The 20,131-nt window shown below is 36.1% G+C and overlaps 1 protein-coding gene across 1 annotated transcript in view; it reads right to left on the bottom strand.

The window, feature by feature from the left end:
• Positions 1–20,131, bottom strand: part of LOC132156717 (forkhead box protein N2-like) — a 33,273-nt gene that overhangs the window by 5,625 nt on the left and 7,517 nt on the right. The window contains exons 2-5 of the mRNA XM_059565692.1: positions 5,864–6,411; positions 1,038–1,162; positions 826–875; positions 46–114 (exon numbers count right to left, since the gene is read on the bottom strand). Coding sequence (XP_059421675.1) covers positions 46–114; positions 826–875; positions 1,038–1,162; positions 5,864–6,411 — 792 coding nt within the window. The remainder of the gene's footprint in view (positions 1–45; positions 115–825; positions 876–1,037; positions 1,163–5,863; positions 6,412–20,131) is intronic.

The following is a 20,131-nucleotide window of genomic DNA, read 5'->3' on the forward strand; positions in this document are numbered from 1 at the left end:
TAGATGAACAAAACGTTATGATAGATAGATGGGGTCTTCTCTTACATGAGTCACTATGGTGTCCAGGGGCCGAGTTTAAGAGCATCATAGCAGTGGCAGCATCAATGTCAGACTCTGTAAAGGAATAAAGACCCACAGCGGTCACAGCACTGCTCAATATCAGAGTGTGTGTGTGTTTATGGGGGGGAATCAAGGGACTGGAGTTTCTTTGTTTCCACACAATCATTCAGAACGTTTGAATTATTCATTACCAACCAGACAGAGGGGAGAGTGAACACAAGTGACGCCATACTCAAGGAGACGGCGAAAGAGAAAGAAAACTCTTGATAAGGACAAATAATGAAACAGTCCAGCCTTCATGAGGACAACAGACAAAAACAAAAACTAAATCACAGGGTTCTCATATTTTGTGTAAAATGAGTTTCCATACTTCTGAAAGATGACAAATGGGTATAACTTAAAAATAAATAAATAAATACACAAAAAAAAAAGAAAATAAAACAAAAAAAGAAATAACACAAAAAAAAAAAAAATGCAATACATAAATAATATATATAATTATTCCCAGGGAACATGGAAATGTTGAACAGTGGAGAGCTGCGATCATAAGAAATCACTAAAATTCATGTGGGTGTGATGTGTAAAACCGGTTTCCTAAACTCACAGGAAGTGTCCTCAATGACTCAAATGACAGTCATTTCACCAAACTTAATTGCTTTCAAGCACACTGGAACACGCATGCTTTTATTTGTTCCGTTACTCACAAGATTTCAAATTGGCACTTGTTTTGACAGACATTCAACTTAAAACCCAGAGATGGCTCACCTTTGAGAGAGCAGCCCCGGAGGTAGAGGTGACGTGCAGGTGAGAAGGCACTGTCAGACACACACACGCACAGAGAAACAAACGGTAAGACAAAGCATGAGTCAAGGCACTTATGATGACTTGAGAGCCAAATGACAACAGAACCTCAGAGATGTGTGGAACAGGGCTGGTTTGCATGCATGCATCTCTATTATTAAATGTGTGTGTGTTACCTGGGTGGGGAAGCAGGGGGTGTGCAGAAGGAGTGGGTTGAGGGAAAGTGCTGTTTCTTCAGGGCTTGGATCAGATTGGGTCTGTATTCAGGGTCCACACACCACAGAGAGCCCTTCCCATTAACCTAGAAGAAACACATCGACACACACAGTTAGATCAGCAAGTGAGGACAGACGATGACTTCAGAAACTCAAAAGTAAACAAACAATCATTTAGCAGACATTTGTTATCTAATGTGACTAAAGACGCACTTGACTCACGCTGACTGAAACAACTGCTCAGGTCGCTTGCTTTCAAGAAAGAACAAATTTACAGTTTTCCAGGGTTGTGGCATCAAAAAAAAAAAAAAAACGTCTGTTCAAAACCGGATGACATTTGGTGAGAGGATCTCGCTGCTCAAAGTGTCTTAATGTGATCATCTAAGCATGTGATTGGCAATACAGGCCCTGCTTGTGGTTAAAAGCGGCCGATAAACATCAGAACATGGCTGTAAATGGAATAAAGGGTGTTTATGACAGGATCTGAACCACGAGCTCTTATAATTGCTCTATCTGGTAATTATTATTGCACTCAATGGATGGATTTTGCTGGGAGTCAAGAGTGATAAAGGTAGAGTAACCCAGATCAAGATTAAAGCTATTAAGTTTTATCATCTATGAGAAAAGATGCTGTTAAAGATCATCCATTTGCCATGCAGCAAAATACAGGTCAGATGTATACCTCGAAATCAAAAAGAAAAAAATATATAAATTGCAGTAAAAAAAAAAAAAATTAAAGCTCACTTTTTGGACTAGCTATATATATAACTTTTTTGCATAAAAAATGTATTGCAGTTCATGACAACAATTGAATACACTCTTCCAGATTTGTAATTATTCTGAAATCTAAAAATATAATTACCACAAAAATGCAAAATAAATAAATAAAATAAGGTATAATAATAATAAATTAAAATAAATATTTAAAGTATAAAGACAAATAAAATGCTTTTGTTGAGTTGCATTAGTTTACTCCGATTTTAATGAAAAAAAAAATCAATGCACTGCAGTTTTTTATTTACAGAAAATTACTAAAGCACAAAAATATGTTCATTAAACAATATATAATAATATTTATTATGCATTTTTTATAATAATAATATTTGTTGTATACAAATTAAAAAGCCTTGTGATAGTATTTGTTCTTAAAAATCATTGCCATAAAAAATATGTACATGATTAAACAATATAAAATAATAAATGTACAAATTAATATGTTAATAATAAATGTAGAAATAATTTATATTTATAATATTGTATTTTATAATAATAATAAATAACATTAATAATATTAGCAGCAGTATTTGTTCTTGTTAAATCTAAAAATCTTCCACAAAAATATGTACATAATCATATAATGCATCATCATCATCATATATTTATAACTTTTTTTAAATAATTTATATTTGTAATATTATTATTATTAATAATAATAATAATAATAATAAATAATAATAATAAATGCATTGTGGTAGTACTTGTTGCATTATATATTTTTTATATTTTTTATTTAGGCTTTTTTTATACACTTATTAAAGTATTACAGTAAATAGAATTTGTGGACGAGGTTCTTGATTGCTACGGAAATCTTGAGACTATGCAAAAGATCTTAATGCTCACGAAAAACATAAAATTTCTTTGTGCAACATAATGTATATAAATGAACGGAGAGAGAGAGAGAGAATCACAGAGGAATAGGGAGGAGGAGGAGGAGGAGGCTTATAACCTTGACTCAGATTACCAGCCTGCTCATAAACAGGAAGGAGGAAACGTTGTCATGGCAGCCGAAACCAGGCTGTGTGTCGGAGTCTGACGGATGGGCTCTCGCTGACCTCACGGTTTCACAGAAGATCATTCACAACATCCTGACATGACACTCACCGCAAAGTCGACAGAGAAAAATCATAATGTGGCCTAATGGTTAGCTGTGGTGCTCAAGCGGGCAACATGGGTTTAAACCCAGCTCGCAACCTTTCTAGTACCTTTCCAAAAAGAATGTTCCCAGCAAGAGTGATTAAATCGTAACAGGTTCCATACGGTGGCCTCAAAAATGAAAAATGAAGATGAAAAAAAAAAACTTTAAGATGTTAAATATCAAACAAAGCAAATACGTTTGTCGAGTTGAAATGATAAAACAATAGATCTAGTGTTGATGATAAAACAAAGCATTGCTTTTTAATTATTTGAATTCTTGATCATATGAATCAGTTGTTTAGCTTTTTCACAATGACATCACATTCATCTCATTAGCAAAAATGTCTACAATATTTTCTCATTACTGCAATAGTTTTGCATTTTTAATTATTTGTGAAATTACTGCAACAATATATTTTTTTGTAAAAACCTCAAATTACAACAATTAGAATTAAGGTGTAATTATTTACTATATTTATATTTTGTTTAGCAGTAATGAGAATCAACTAAAAATAATTAACCATTTGAATTCATAAAATGTTAATAGGTAATATTTTAGATAATATTTTAATATTTTTAGCTTGACAGCACATTCATCTCATTAGCAAAGATTTTCTCATCGCTGTAATAGTTATGTATTTTTAATTTTCTGTGAAACAAAAATTTTTTCTGTTAAAAAGTGAACAAAGTTGGGTAATTCAAATTAAGGAAAATTTATTTACATTACAATAAATAATAAATAATAATAAAAAATAATAAAAAATAATAATAATAAATTGTTTACATTGTCAATTTGTATATTGTCAATCCTTACCCACCTATTTGTATTTTTTTGTATTTTTTATTCCTTATTGTGTTTTTTGTTCTGTCGCTGTTATGTTGCACTGCGGAGCTCTGTCACGAAAACAAATTCCTCGTATGTGTGAACATACCTGGCAATAAAGCTCATTCTGATTCTGATTTATTTATTTAAATATTTTTTTTGCAGTAATGAAAATGAGACGGCATTAAAAATTAATTATTAACTGTTTGAATTCATAATAAAATGTTGTTGTTTTTTGCTTTAGCACAATGACAACATATCATTAGCAGAAATGAATATATAATTTGAATAAATTCAGTTTTTATGAGAATGAAAAGAACTAAAAATAACTAATTAATTATCTGAATTTATAACAAAATGTAGGTAATATTTTAATCATGTCTTTCAGATTTTGTACAATGACTTCATAACTGACAATTTTTCACATTTTTTATTTTTTTTATAATAATCACAGTATTTCTTCCCACATAGTATGAATGTGTCTTAGCATATTACTCCCTTTATATTTTAGTAAAGAAGATTTTCACAGCTGAACCATCATATTTTGGGGTCCTTGGCATTAAAAAGTTTGGAAACCCCTGAAAACATCCACTAAAATCACTGAAAAAGCAGTCCATTAAACCGGAGCGTGAGGAGAACAGATCCTGCATTACTTGAGACACGCAGATACAGACACTCGCTTTGATATTTTGTGTCATCAGATATGTAACACTTCCCAAATAGCTTTTTAGGCCTCTGTAACACTGCATGCTCTGCATCTGCCTCTATAGGATCCTGCGGTCTTTTCAGGAAGTAGAATTCTGCTGCTTCCCTTGACTTTGCTCACTGTGGCCTCCAGCAATGTGTGTGTGTGTGTGTGTGTGTGTGTGTGTGTGTGTGTGTGTGTGTGTGTGTGTGTGTGCTCTGAGATAAGCGTGTTTGCTCTCAGGGAGGAGCCGTGACCTTGACTGGATCTTCACCTCTTAATCTCAGTGGATGGAGAAATCCTTGCCAAAAACCCCAGCGTCACACTTACGCTCGCTACAACCACTGCGCCACGGTCACGACTGACACTACACACCAGAGCTATTTTAGAATCAGTAATCCTATTATATTCATATTTTAAATTAGTTTATTTTCAACTTTCTTTATTTCAGTCAAAGTTTTTGTCATGTTTGTTTTTTTTGTCTATATAATGTTCATTCATTTCAACTTAAACTAAAAGTAAAATAAGAAAACCTGTCCTAAGTCTTAAGTCGCTGGGGTATATTTGTAGCAATAGCCAGAAATACATTGTATGGGTCAAAATAATAATTTTTCTTTTATGCCAAAAATCATTTGGATCTATAGTAAAGATCATGTTCCATGAAGATATTTTACATATACATATATACTATACATATATCAAAACATAATATGCATTGCTAATAATGTCATTTGCACAACTTTAAAGATATTGAGATTTTCTCAATATTTCGATTTTTTTGCACCCTCAGATTCCATTTTTTCAAATAGTTGTATCTCAGACAAATATTGTCAGATCCTAATAAACCATAAATCAACGGAAAGCTGATTAATTCCCTTATGACTAGGTTTGTGCTCCAGAGTCACATATGTGGACTGGAACAATCATACAATATTTCTTCTGTCTTTTAATTGTAAATCCCCTTTATTTGCCAAAAAATAAAGTTGGTTTAGATTTCATTAATGAAAAGATAAATTAATGCCTTCATTTGATAACCAAACCAAATGTAAATAATGCATAACACAGAATTTCTATTATCTAAGGCTATTGTAAGAATAAATTATACAATTATACGCATTAAAATTTTAGAACAACCAGACATAAAGTGGCAAAAAATAATAATAATAATTTAATAGGCCCCTAAACATGTAATTTTGTTAGACTTTTAACTTTTAGGTTTAATGATTTTAATTAATAAGACATGCTTTTTGATTTATAAAATTGAATGTTACCATTAAAAAGGAGTTAAGAAAAATGTAAACAGAATCCGGAAAAATTTAAACGGTATTTTGAAAAAAACAAAACCGATTTTATTTCACAGCTCACCTTCCCAAGGCCCCTCTCCACTTTGCGGAAGCACTTGTTGAGGGACAGATTGTGGCGCACTGAGTTCTTCCAGCCAGTGGGGGCGCTAGAGAAATACGGGAAGTGCTCCAGGATCCATCCATAGATGTCCTTCACTGGCAGAGACTTGCTGGGTGACTGTTCGATGGCCATGTATATGAGCAGAGAGAAGGAGAAGGGCGGCTTGGACTTGACGGACTCACCGGCGTGCGCCGAGGCCGAGGAGATGACGGAGGCACCGTGGATGCCCTCGATGTCGAAGAGCGGGCTTGGGCTGGACTGGGCCTCAGGGACGCCCAGCGTGAAGTTCTGGAGCAGGTTCTCGTGGAGCCAGTTGAGGTTGGTGAGCTCTTCGTCTCCGGAGCTGGAGCTGTGGTCCAGGCTGGTGGCCAGGGGGCTGGCGGCGCACTCGTCCTCGGGCAGCGTCCCACAAACCCCGCGCAGGCCCGCACGCTCCTCCACCACACCCGGGGATTCAGCTTTCTTATCTGGCGACATCCCGATGATGGGACCCATTAAATCAAGGACGTCTGCTCAAGAGAGAAATAGAAAGAAAAACAAATTAAAAGCAAATTAAACTGATGCACAAAATGGTAATCAATTGGAACGAATAGAAAATGCAATGCAACTCTTAGAAGAGATAAAGACACAGCTTATAAAAGCCACACGTTGACAGATAGCTTAAAACACAAACATAAAATAACGATTATGATGACAAGTATTCATCTGTTGAAATTTATTTTGAGTGCAATCCAAAACAAATATTACAATATACAGTTGTCAAGTGGTTAAAAACCTTTAAAAAGTTGTCCTAAAACCTAAATGCATTCTTGTCTTAGGACAACTTTTATTAACTTTTTTGACTGATACATACATATACACACACACATATATATATATATATATATTTTTTTAAATTACAATAATACGAATTAAAATAAAAAATGCAATTGAATAAAATGTAAGGCACCTTAATTGTGTGGCAACAATAAAAAAACAAACCAAGTAATGCAATATAAATATAAAAAAAACAATATAAATGGAATACAAATAAAACATAATATAAAACCTTTTTAATCTCTATTAATTGAAGTTTTTATTTTGGTACTGGTATTTACAATTAAATGCAATATTTAGCAGACCTGATAAATAAATTTCCATCTTTAATATTTCCAAATATAATGTTGTTATGCCTAAATTCACTTACTGCATTTAAATATTAAACGATTTGCTCATTTTATCTAATAATAATAATAAAAATGATGATGATAATAATAAATGGTAACAAATTTTATTCATATTATTTACACTACGTTTTTTTGTATTAAATTGCTTATTCAATTAATATTATTATAAATCAATTGTTTAATTCTTGTGCATTATATATTACAATAACAATACTATTTATATTAAATTTATGTTATATTTATATTTATTATCAAACTCATGCCACACATTATTAATTGGTTAATTCAAGCTTTTTCCCTTTTTACGACCATTTTTCAAGAGCACAAACTTCGAGTCAAAGTTTTCTCTACATAATCTTCTCTAATCACTCTCATTCACATCCAGTGATCTCTCTTTTAGAGCGGTCTGGCGTTCTCGTCTCGTCTGCTGGTATTTCTGGCAGCTAAAGGAGCAGCTCTTGAGTCTGAGGGTTGTTGAGGTTTCTCGAGAGCGTCTGAGATGACCCGGCCTCGTTCTCATCACCGCCCTCCTCCTCACGCAGCTGCTCGTTCGAGCCAAAGGAGAATGAAAAACCCTTCCAGAAGGCAGAGCGTCTCTTTTACTCATCCATTACCATGGAACGAGACATGACAGTGTTGCTTAGGTAACCTACTGCCTATAAAGGGCAGAGCAGGAGAGCATCGCTGCCAGTTATTTGCATTTGTGTTAAACCTTTCAATGGGAATTTTATTGAAAGCATGTTGAAATTGCTATCCATCTGGTTTGGATCGCATTTGTGTGGATGCTCTCTGTGTAATGGCATTATATGGATTCAAGTTTCATGGCATTGTTTCAGAATATCATCCATAAATGTGTCAACAAAAATCAATCAATAAATAAATAAAATGAAAAAATTAAATTAAATTAAATACCAAATGAAATACAAAACATTAAAACCAATATTCTAAAAACAATAATAAATAATCGATAAATAAATATAAAATGTAATAAAATTAAAAAGAATAAAAAAACATTTAAAATAAAACTAAAAGAATAATATAATAAGAATATTAATATTCAAGAAGAATTTTAAAAAATAAGATAAATAAAATCCTTTAACTACATCATATGTACTTACGTTTATTCCAACAATTACGTAAATAAAAAAACGAATATATAAATAAACTAAAATCTAAAATAAACCAAAAATAAATAAATATATAAAATATAAATAACATGAAATCTAATAAACAAAAAAAATTAAATGGCATGACACTGATTTACGTTTCATGCTATTGTTCATCATCATAACAGCCAAAAAAAAAATTATAATAATAATAATAATAAATCCAAATATATAATTAAAAAGAAAGAAAAAATTTAAAATAAAACACCTAAAACCAAACATATTTAAAAATTCTAATTGTGGATGCTCTAGCAGTAACACCATCATAAGGATTCACGTTTCCTGTAATTGTATTAGAGTATCAACCATAACTATGCATCAACAATCAAATTAAAAACACTCAAATATAATTTTATTTATTAACACTCATTTTTATTTTATTTTGTTTATTTTATTGTTATTAAATACTGTTCTATCTATTTTACACACACACGTTTATGTTTGGATTACATTTGTGGATGCTCTCCCTGTAGTAGCATCATAAGGATTTATGTTTTTATACTATTGTTTCAGACATCATCCATAATCGAGCACCAACAGTTGGCACACCGTTAAGCCAAACGGCACAAATACATTTATGTTAAAGGTACAGATGAAGCTCAGCCGTGGCATTATGGCAGAAAGCAGGTCAATGGCTGGCACGAACGGGTGAATCCCTGACGCACCACGCTCGAACCCATGCCCTAATGTCATCATGACAACCATGCTGTCAGTTCAATTAGGAGGGAGGATTAGACAGCGGATTGAATAAGAGCAGGGAACGTCCATCCAGTTAAGCCATCACTCTCGCACTGACACCAGACCGTCTGCACATCTGTCTGGAGAGGATGAGCTTTAGTGTTTTTAATGCTGAACTAGGTCAGACAGGAGCAGACTGGTGCAGGTCATGCATTAAACAACATCCTCAGAAGTGTTAGGTTCGTTTCGGATGCTTGGAAGAGACTTTGCACTTCAATAAAAACCGGTTACAGTGTATTTCATTCACTTGCAATGCGTAACTCTCATGCAACTAGTATTATTTTTCCGGTATCTTCACTACTCGCAATACATTTTCTGTGTAAAAGAAATACCCAGATGATATACCTATCTATTTGTCTGTATGTGCAGTATACTAAAGATCATACAGTATCCCACAATGCAATGCACCTAATATGATCTTATGTGACACAGAAACTACAGAAAATATGAAATCATGTGTCAAAACAAATAAAAATAAAAAACATTTCTACTGAATTAGACCATGCGAGCTACAGACAAAACTATACATCCCGACCAGAGTAATCTGATTCACTAACAAATGACTCTTTTGAGCTGCTACTTTTTAGTGAACTAAAACCAAAACAGTAGAACTAGTATACTTCAGTTCACTAACAAATGACTCTTATAAAATGGTTCCTTTTAGGGAATCAAAAACAGATGGCACAGATGGCAAGAGTCTAATTTATAGAGAAATGATTCGATAAAAACTTGGACTGCCAAAGGAACATCAGGTCCAGAAAAGACCGAGATCTCAAGGAACAAACAGCGCTCTGATGGTCTGAAGGGGCAGCAGTTAAACTCTGGATCAGTAGGAAAACACATCCCCAAAAAGAAAAACATGGAGAGGAAACTGGAAAAGAGCTTACGGAGAATGATTTAGCAAAGGAGAGGTTGAGAGGAGCACCATGGAAACAGTAAAATTAATAAATAAGTCATAAGCAGTGCATGATGAATCATAACTCGCCAGAAAGTGGAGTTATCAGACATGTCAGGCAGCAACGGACCTGCCCGAATGCGTTAAAGCAAAGCCTCCTCCTAATAGAAATCCTTCTTTATAAAAATGAAAGACAGAGACATGGTGCATGCACACAAAAAAAAAAAAAAAAAAATCCTAAATCAAGTATTTAAAAAATTTATATTAGGCTAAATGAAAAACACAATTTATATATATATAAAATAAAATAAAATAAATACTATAAAATATAATAGAAATAAAAAAATTAGAAAAAAAAAATGTAAAAAAGAAAAACTAAACAAAACCAAATTTACAAAACAAAAATAAAAAGCATTAAAAATGAAAATAAATAACAAAATACAATGAAATGACAGAAAACAACAAAATAAGATTTAAAATGATCAAATATATGAAACACTAAAATACTATAAAAGTTTATAAATAAAAATGAATTTGATTACTAAAATAAATAAATATAAAAAAAACAACAAAAAAATAATACTAAAATAATAAATAAAATAAAACTACTACAACAAAAAAAACCATACAAAATGAAATAACCATTGTGTGTGTGTATGTGTGTATATATATATATATATATATATATATATATATATAAAATATTAGAACAAAATATAGTAAATGTAAAAAATTTAAATGACTAAAATGAAAGTTTTTTTTTAATTAAAACAAAAATGAACAACGACAAAAAGAAAATGTTTAAAAAAAACATTTCGCAATACACTGTACAGATCAGAGTCAAGACTGGGTTGCATGTTCACCTTTTGCATGCGCAGTGTAATATGCATGCATAAAGGTGTTTTACTAGACATGCTATTGTGACTCGTTGCCTTTACTGTGTTGTAATTGTCCAAGTACCCTTAACTGGCCAGTGTCATTACCATAAACACAAGGCTGCTCCTGTTAACCCATTAACTCCAACCCTGCTCCGCTCTATAGCCTCTGGGTAGTTCATTAACCCCTATTAGCAGCACAAACTCTGACCTAAACCGAGCAGCGTAGTCCTAATTATTCCCAGGTGCTGCTGGGAAGTAGCAGAGAAGCCGACGGTCCATAAAAGCGCAGCACACTTGGAGACGGCCCCTACAATTGAGCGCCGCTGTCGAGCAACATGGGGAAGTGGTTTTTATGTGATTAGCTCTCAGTCGATTATCATTGCCGTTGTGATTATCATAATTATCGGTGCTCTTATCAAACGGCATCAAAGCAGCGGCCGGTAATGGCACACTTGTGAGGGCGGGAGAGTGAGCGCTAATGAGGGATGGTTGTAGCGGGGAAGACGACACCGGGGTCTGATCACAGAGATGCCACCAGCTCATCTGCAAGTTAAAACTCCCATTCAGTGCCAAGCCTTTCATTCATGAGAGCAACAGACAGGTGCCAGCGACGCTTTCCTTTCCATCTCTTTCATCCTTAAAACAGCAGACTTCCAAAGCTAACATTTTTTTAATAAAATAAAAATGTAAAACAAAAAAACAATTGCACTATTTTTCATATATATATATATATATATATATATATATATAGATAAAAATGACTAAATTAAAACAATCTTCCTGAATCTAATGAGAATGCTTCCTAATCCTTATAACAGATATTTCCTTCCAACTCAGAGATTACAGGCATCTCTTGCAATATTTAAAGGCAAACGAGTCCAGTTTTCCCTACAATCCCTGAGCATGGGAACAGATTTTTCTAAAGAAGAAAAACTGATATCCTGCTTCATAATTCATGGACATCCAGCCTTTAAAGTCTTCTCTACCCTCATAATAGCTCATATATCCTGGGTAAACTGCATTATGTAGTTGTAAATTATTGATAATTTACCATGGAGTAATCAAAAAGGTGAGCTGGTGTGGATAACGTGTGTGTTTCCTGCCCCGAAGACCACTTCTGACCCATGAAAACTCCTGAAGGGCCTCGGTCTACGACACATAAATCCAGCTGGCTTTTTCCACCATCAAACAAACCTGGGTCACCAACGTGAAAGGGAAGCCGATGACCTTAAAAAAAACCATCGTAAGAGGGGCGTTTTATTCAACCTTGGCATCAGGTGCGGTGAGGTTTCGCAGAGTACAATTAAGAGTCTAATGGACAGAGATCAATACATCCTTGAAGTGCTGAGGCCAGCTGTTTCTTGGTTCTGAGCACTAGAATAAACTGCAAGGGCAAAGAAAGAGCAATCATCAACATTTGCAATGGGAAAAACAAAGGAGAGAGGCTGCTTAAACACACGGACATGCAGAAAAAAAGGGTTTTGAAAGCACCGTTGTGCCCTGAAGGGTGTCACCCCACCCTTTATCAGCCCAGGCGTTTCAACGTGTCTTGATCACGCCCCAAACTCTCGGCTCATTCACTGTTGTCAGTTGACCTGAAGAAGAAAAGCCATCATACGTCTATGTCAAATACACACAGGTGTGTCTTCAAGCACTGTGTAAACACTACGTGAATGTCAATCCACTGAAGGTCACAAACAAGCTGGTTGTCAAAGATATGACGTGAATCGTCCTGAGCTTGTTGGCAACTGACATGTTAAACACGCAAATGCATTTAAAGATAAAGTTCAACCAAAGTGAAACCCTCAGGCCATCCAAGATGTAGATGAGTTTGTTTCTTCATCAGTTTCAGAGAAACATATCATTGCATCACTTGCTCATCAATGGATGTTCTACAGTGAATGGGTGCCGTCAGAAGGAGAGTCTAAACAGCTGATGAAAACATCACAATAATCCACAGCAATCCAGTACATCACATATATGGTGTTTCGTGTATTCAGAGTTGTTCACAGTGTTAAAGAGATGGATTCTCATGCTAAACATCTCCAAAGTTTTAAAAAATAATTTAGAAGAATGACTGAGAGTTTCTGTGCCGAAAACCTTACTTCCGGGTTGGTACAAGTTTCGGCTGTTTTTCTTTTTCGATCGTGGATATAATGATGTAGACGAGAACGGAAGTCTTTATATGAGCATTTCTCCCGGAAAAGCTTGCTAGCGCACACACACATTGACCAGAGGAGAGCGAGACCGCACACATCAACGCACTTCAAAGTCATCAGCAGCGCTGCATAAGTTTTGTTCCAGAAAGTCTCCAAATAAGTGCATTTTTGGATATGAGGGAGAGTTTACCGTGTTCAGCTTCCCCAAGAACCCAGCGTTACATGAACAGTGTATGCAGAAGCTCAGAAGTGACAGAACCTCCGCAGTGCAACATAATGCCAGTGACAGAACAAAAAACACAAAATGGATACAAATACAAATAGGTAGGTAAGGAACGAAAATATACAAATTGACAATGTATGGCAGGTATATTACAATGAGCATTATGTATGTACAGGTATATTATGTGCAAAAAATTTAAGTGTACGCTAAGTATGTGTGTTATGTGTATGTGTATGTATATAAATATAAATAGTGTAGTGTTCCACAGTTATTATCAATTGTTCAATAGATGGATTGCCTGAGGGAAGAAACTGTTCCTGTGTCTGGTCGTTCTGGTATTCAGTGCTCTGTAGCGTCGACCAGATGGCAACAGTTCAAAGAGAACGTGTGCTGGATGTGAGGGGTCCAGAGTGATTTTGCCAGTCCTTTTGCTCACTCTGGATAAGTACAGTTCTTGAAGAGAAGGGAGGGTTGTACCGATGATTCGCTCAGCAGTCCGGACTACCCTCTGTAGTCTTCTGAGGTCAGATTTAGAAGCTGAGCTGAACCAGACAGTAACTGAAGTGCAGAGGATGGATTCGATGATGGTGGAGTAGAACTGTTTCAGCAGATCCTGTGGCAGGTTAAACTTCCTCAGCTGGCGAAGGAAGTACAACCTCTGCTGGGCCTTTTTCACAATGGAGTCAATGTGAATGTCCCACTTCAGGTCCTGAGAGAAAGTGGTGCCCAGGAACCTGAATGACTCCACTGCAGTCACAGTGCTGTTCATGATGGTGAGTGGGGGGAGTGCAGGGGGGTTTCTCCTGAAGTCCACGATCGTCTCCACTGTTTGAGCGTGTTAAGCTCCAGGTTGTTGAGACTGCACCAGACAGCCAGCTCTTTAACCTCCTGTCTGTAAGCAGACTCGTCACCGTCCTGAATGAGGCCGATGAGTGTGGTGTCATCTGCAAACTTCAGGAGCTTGACAGAGGGGTCCTTAGATGTGCAGTCATTAGTGTACAGGGAGAAGAGCAGTGGGGAGAGAACACAGCCCTGGGGAGCTCCGGTGCTGATTGTACGGGTGCTGGATGTGTATTTTCCCAGCCTCACTAGCTGCTGCCTGTCTGTCAGGAAGCTGTTGATCCACTGACAGACAGAGGTGGGCACGGAGAGCTGAGTTAGTTTGGGCAGGTGGAGGTTTGGCATGATCGTATTAAAAGCCGAGCTGAAGTCCACAAACAGGATCCTCACATAGGTCCCCGGTCTGTCTAGGTGTTGCAGAACATAATGCACTCCGATGTTTACTGCATCGTCCACAGGCCTGTTTGCTCTGTAGGCAAACTGAAGAGGATCTAGCAAGGGTCCAGTGATGTCCTTCAGGTGGGCCAGCACCAGTTTTTCAAATGACTTCATGACTACAGACGTTAGAGCCACAGGCTTGTAGTCGTTTAGTCCTGTAATTTTGGATTTCTTTGGGATGGGGATGATGGTGGAGCGTTTGAAGCATGAAGGGACTTCGCACAGCTCCAGCGATCTGTTGAAGATCTTTGTGAAGATGGGGGCCAGCTGGTCAGCACAGGATTTCAGACAGGCTGGTGTAACACAATCTGGGCCTGGTGCTTTTTTCCTTTTCTGCTTCCTGAAGACCTGGCGCACCGCATCCTCGCTGATCTGAATTGCAGGTGTGGGGGAGATGGGGGATCCAGGAGGTGTGAATGGTGAGAGCGCTTGATTGGAGAGGTGTTCAGGATGGGTTGCAGGAGCTGTTAATGGTGTGAACGGTTGTTTGGAGAGGCATTCAGGGTTGGTTGCAGGAGTTATTATTGGTGTGAACGGTTGTGTGGAGAGGTGTTCAGGGCAGGTGATGGGTGTTCTTTCAAACCTGCAGTAAAACTCGTTCAGATCATCTGCCAGCCATTGATTCTCCACAGTGCTGGGGGGTGGTGTCTTGTAATTGGTGATCTTCTTTAGACTTTTCCACACTGATGAGGAGTCGTTCGAAGTAAACTGAGTGCTTATTTTTCCAGAATAATTCCTCTTTGCCACTCTGATCTCCTTTTCCAGTGTGTATTTAGCCTGTTTATACAAGACATTGTCCCCCTTCCTGTAAGCATCTTTTTTGCCCTGAAGGAGCTGTCTGAAATTTGCAGTGAACCACGGTTTGTCATTGTTGTAATTTAGTTGAGTCCTGGTAGGAATGCATATATCCTCACAGAAACTGATATATGATGTTACGGTCTCTGTGAGTTCATCCAGATCGGTGGCAGCAGCTTCAAAAACACTCCAATCAGTGAGGTCAAAACAAGATTGGAAATCCTGCTCTGCTTCATTAGTCCATCTTTTTACGGTCCTTAATACAGGTTTAGCTGATTTTAGTTTTCTGCCTGTAGGTCGGTATAAGATGAACCAGAAGGTGATCAGAACGTCCCAAAGCTGCTCGTGGAACAGAGTGATATGCATCCTTTATTGTGTTGTAACAGTGATCCAATATATTACTGTCTCTGGTGGGACATGTAACATGCTGTCTGTATTTTGGCAGTTCACGGGAGAGATTGGCTTTATTAAAGTCCCCAAGAATGATTAAAACAGAGTCTGGGTGTTGTTGTTCTGTCTCTGTGATCTGCTCAGCGAGTTTCTGTAAAGCTGAGCTCACGTGCGCTTGAGGAGGAATGTAAACACTCACCAGAATGAACGAGTGAAACTCCCGCGGCGAATAGAATGGCTTGCAGTTAATGAAGAGTGTTTCGAGATTTGAGCAGCACGTCTTCTTTAACACAGTTACATCTGTACACCACCGTCCATTGATGTAAAAGCATGTCCCGCTGCCGCGCGATTTCCCTGTTGATTCTGCTTCACGGTCCGCTCTGAATAGCTGATAGTCCGGCAGATGGAGTGCGCTGTCCGGTATGGCGTCATTCAGCCAAGTTTCCGTGAAACACAGAGCAGCAGAGTGAGAGAAATCTTTATTTGTCAGAGAGAGCAGAAGCAGTAAGTCCGTTTTGTTGGGTAGAAAGCGGAGATTTGCCAGATGGATGCTAGGCAACGGCGTTCGAAATCCGCATTTTCTGAGTCTCAAGAGTGCGCCGGCTCTTTTTCCCCGTCTGCGCGTCCTCTTGAAGCGTGTGATCAGCGCAGCCGCTCCGCCGACAAGAATGTCCAGCAAAACATCAGAATAGTCGAAAACCGGTGATATATCGGGAGATGTGTGTTGCCGAATGTCCAGCAATTCATCCCTGGTGAAACTGATTGCAGGAATATAACTAAAGACAGGACAAACTAACAAAAACACAAAAACAACTGCAGAGCACGTCACGGAGGCAGCCATCCTGTATCGGCTCCAACGATAATCACTGGAGAAAATAATTCACTGGAGAAAATAATTTTATGGGTAAAGGACTCATATTTTAGCTGGAAGCAACGTTTTGAGGTTAAAATGCCTTAATGATGGATTTGTTTCTTACAAACAGACAGCTTTTGACTTTTAAGAGATTAACTGATGGACTGGAGTGCTGTGAATTACTGTGATGTTTTTATCAGCTGTTTAGACTCTCATTCTGACGTCACCCATTCACTGCAGAGGATCCATTTATGAGCAAGTGATGCAATGCTACATTTCTCCAAATCTGGTGAAGAAAACGAGCTCTGCATTGAATGCAACACAAATCGCTGTGAATAAAGGTGTCTGCTAAATGCATAAAATGTAAAACCTCTCACCATTGAAACAAAACCCTACTGAAAGCACAGATTCAGTGGAAAAAGCCTGAACGTTCAAAGACACTAGAAACGAGCCATTTCTTCCAACAGGTCAGAAAGTGGTTTCATTAAGGTCTAAGACTTCAGGTATTATGACAAGCATTTCCACACCAAACCTCTGGGAAGCAAAAGTCTTTCACAGAAGTAGGCTAATAAGTTCAGAGAGAGAAAAGCACTACAGAGGTGAGACTAAAAATATACAGCACGGAAAATAATTTGACACTCATTTAACTTTGCCCTGAAATAACTGTGTGACAGCAGTCATCTGAGGTCAGGTGATGCATTTTCCCTATTTATGTAAAATCTATAACACGGACATGAGAGGAGAAGGTCTCTTTCCCTACGATGTCACAGTCTTAATATAGCACCACACCATCAGCCTGAACGTTCGGCGCTGATATCAGGGTGATGATTTCCAGGAATACAAGACTAAAGTGAGAAGTGTTGGACAAACCGGCTGTCTAAATGTTCTAGGGATAAAAAGAAGGAAACCAATGGCTGATCTTTTTTTTTTTTTTTTTCAAGCACCAATTGTGTAGAACGAGCCGACAAGATGTTCTTTGATCACGGAAAGGTCATCATTGTAAAAGCATCTTTTTTTAAATCTGTTACTATTTCTTATGGAATTGAATGACATTATGAGCGTTCTGTCATCTTATTGAATATATATATCTTATTGCACATACAAGACCAAAATAAAAGCTTGCTGACGTTAGGTTTGAAAATTATGAAAAATTATTTTAAAAAAAGTCAGTTTTGTAGTTACAATTTTTTTTTAATAATAATAGTATTATCACACTTTATTATTTTATTTTAAAAACAAACTAACAAAAAGTGCAATAATACTATTATTACTATAAATTTTTTTAACAGTTATATTTAATGGGTCACACTATGTACAGTGTGAACACCAAACCAAATTGATGGGAACTGCTAGTTGGTGACAAACATGTACCTCTTGAAGATTTTTGATGGTTATAATCAGTATTTTGTTGAACATTTAAATGCACCTGATGTCAACAGGGAATATGCATGAAATCATAAAATATATACACTGAATGCAATGTAAATTGCTTCAAATAAAGGCATCTGCCACATGCATGTAAATGTAAAAATATAAAGAGTCACTTTTCACTTTTTTTCCCACTTTAAAAGTTGGCACCACTGAAACAAACCCCTGATGAAAGCACCGATTCAGTGACAACTAAAATTCATTTTGAAATGTAATTAGCACAATGGCAATTCATTTCTTTATTAAAATGTATATTTTCCCATACATATGTGCAGAATTTAGTGCAAAATGAAAAATAAATTTTGCCATTTCCTATACTAGTTTTAATATGTAAATTAAAAACTGATTTTAACGCTTTAATTTTAATTTTGCAACTCCTAAAATGTATTACCCAAATTGATCATCTGATAATTGGTTATCATTTAAATGCCATTTTTCCTAAATTCATTTGGACTTACGGGTAGGACACTTGGGATTGCATTTTCATTGTGACACCACGTAATAATTGTTGCAAAAATGGTGATTTAAAGGTCTTTTATTTTTCTTAAATGCATTGACACTTAAACCCGAGACGTTTCAATTGCATTGTCATTAAATATGCTGCAATCAGTGTAGACTAGTCAATGTAGATTTGAAAATTGCTTGGACATGTTAAATTTATCTAATGTGAATTTAAATACAGAAATATATTGTCATTTTAAATATTGCACTGTGATTTTGCATGTTACATTTCAAAATTAATTTTGTTACCAATATGCTTCCATAGGAAGAAGCCTGAATGTTCAAGGACACTCTAGAAATGAGCCAATCTCAATGTGTTAAATACAGAGACGAATCAAGAGGAAATATTATAAGATCTAATGGCATACAGGCCTAAAACGACTGAGCCCAATTGAGCCAAGAGTTTCAGTTTAATCAGTTCAGTTTTTTTATGATTAATTGCTTGTTGTATTCTAACAGTGTCTGCTAAATGAATAAATATAAAAGTAAATCCAATCAAAAGTCAACAAAGAGGCTTCTCTATATATTAAAAGGCATCCAAATATTAAGTTTCATTCCTTTTGACTCTCATTAACAGTGATATACTGTGGCGCTTCTCAAAATTAACAAGGTTCATGTAACTTCCGGTGTTTTGTGTGCTACCAGGCGACTTTATTCTTTTGGAAACAGGAATCTATGTGACTCTGCTGTCAAGACAAGCTTCAGTGCAACTAAAGAGGAAGTGAATGTATCAGTGAACCATTTCACAGAAATAATTCTGCTCTGACAGAGAAGTGAGAACTGCTCTAAAATCCTAAATCATACATTCACCATGCCACTTACTGACCAGATGACCTTAAAATCACCGCAGTGCTCACTTAATAATGCAGTCTGGTATCTTTAAAAAAAACAAAAAGGTTTTTTTTTTTTTTTTTTTTTACAGTGGTTAACCAAAGTTGAAGTTTACTCATTTCTAGATGTATTGCGCCAGTGGGATTTTTCGATGATGATAATTAAACAATATTTGCTGAGTGTGCTTTTTTGCTGGTTCTTTGGCTGAGATCTAGACCTGTAAAAAAATGACAGTAAAACTGTCTGTAGGTGTCAGCAAGCTAGTATTAATGAGTGATTCACTGAATCATTCATTCAAATGATTGCTTTAAAATTACTGATTTGTTTAGAAATTAAGCAAGTCACTGATTTTATGAATAGATCATTGAATCACTGATTTCAACGATTTGTTCAAAAACGGATTCATTCAGGAAGGAAACACTGCAGAGTTGCTCTGAGAGACACAATTGTTCTGCTCCTGCTTTGTCTGGAACTACTTTCATTGGCAAAACAGATACTGTCTAAAATATACTACACTTAATATTAACCTCTTGTTTGTTGAACTCAATCATGCTCATGTGCTAATATTTAGGAAAACAGCACTGTTGCTTGTGTGATATTATAATACTTAAATGTGTGTGTGTGTGTGTGTATATATATATATATATATACATACATACATACATACATACATACATGGATATTCTTTGTCTTTTATTACTTAAATTATAGTGGCATTCTAACTGCATTCTTATAGCCTTCATCTTGCAGTTTTTGGACTCATGACGTGGTTTTGTTTGGGTTTTGTTTTGCAAAGCACGCGATTAACATATAATTTCAGTTTGCATATTGTTAAAACAACAATTACAATATTATTGCAAAATTATAAATATTGCACACACCTAATCATATCATATATGTCACTAAATATGCAACAATTTACATTTGC

This window comes from Carassius carassius, chromosome 14 (genome assembly GCF_963082965.1).
Source record: "Carassius carassius chromosome 14, fCarCar2.1, whole genome shotgun sequence".
NCBI classification, from domain to species: Eukaryota; Metazoa; Chordata; class Actinopteri; order Cypriniformes; family Cyprinidae; genus Carassius; species Carassius carassius.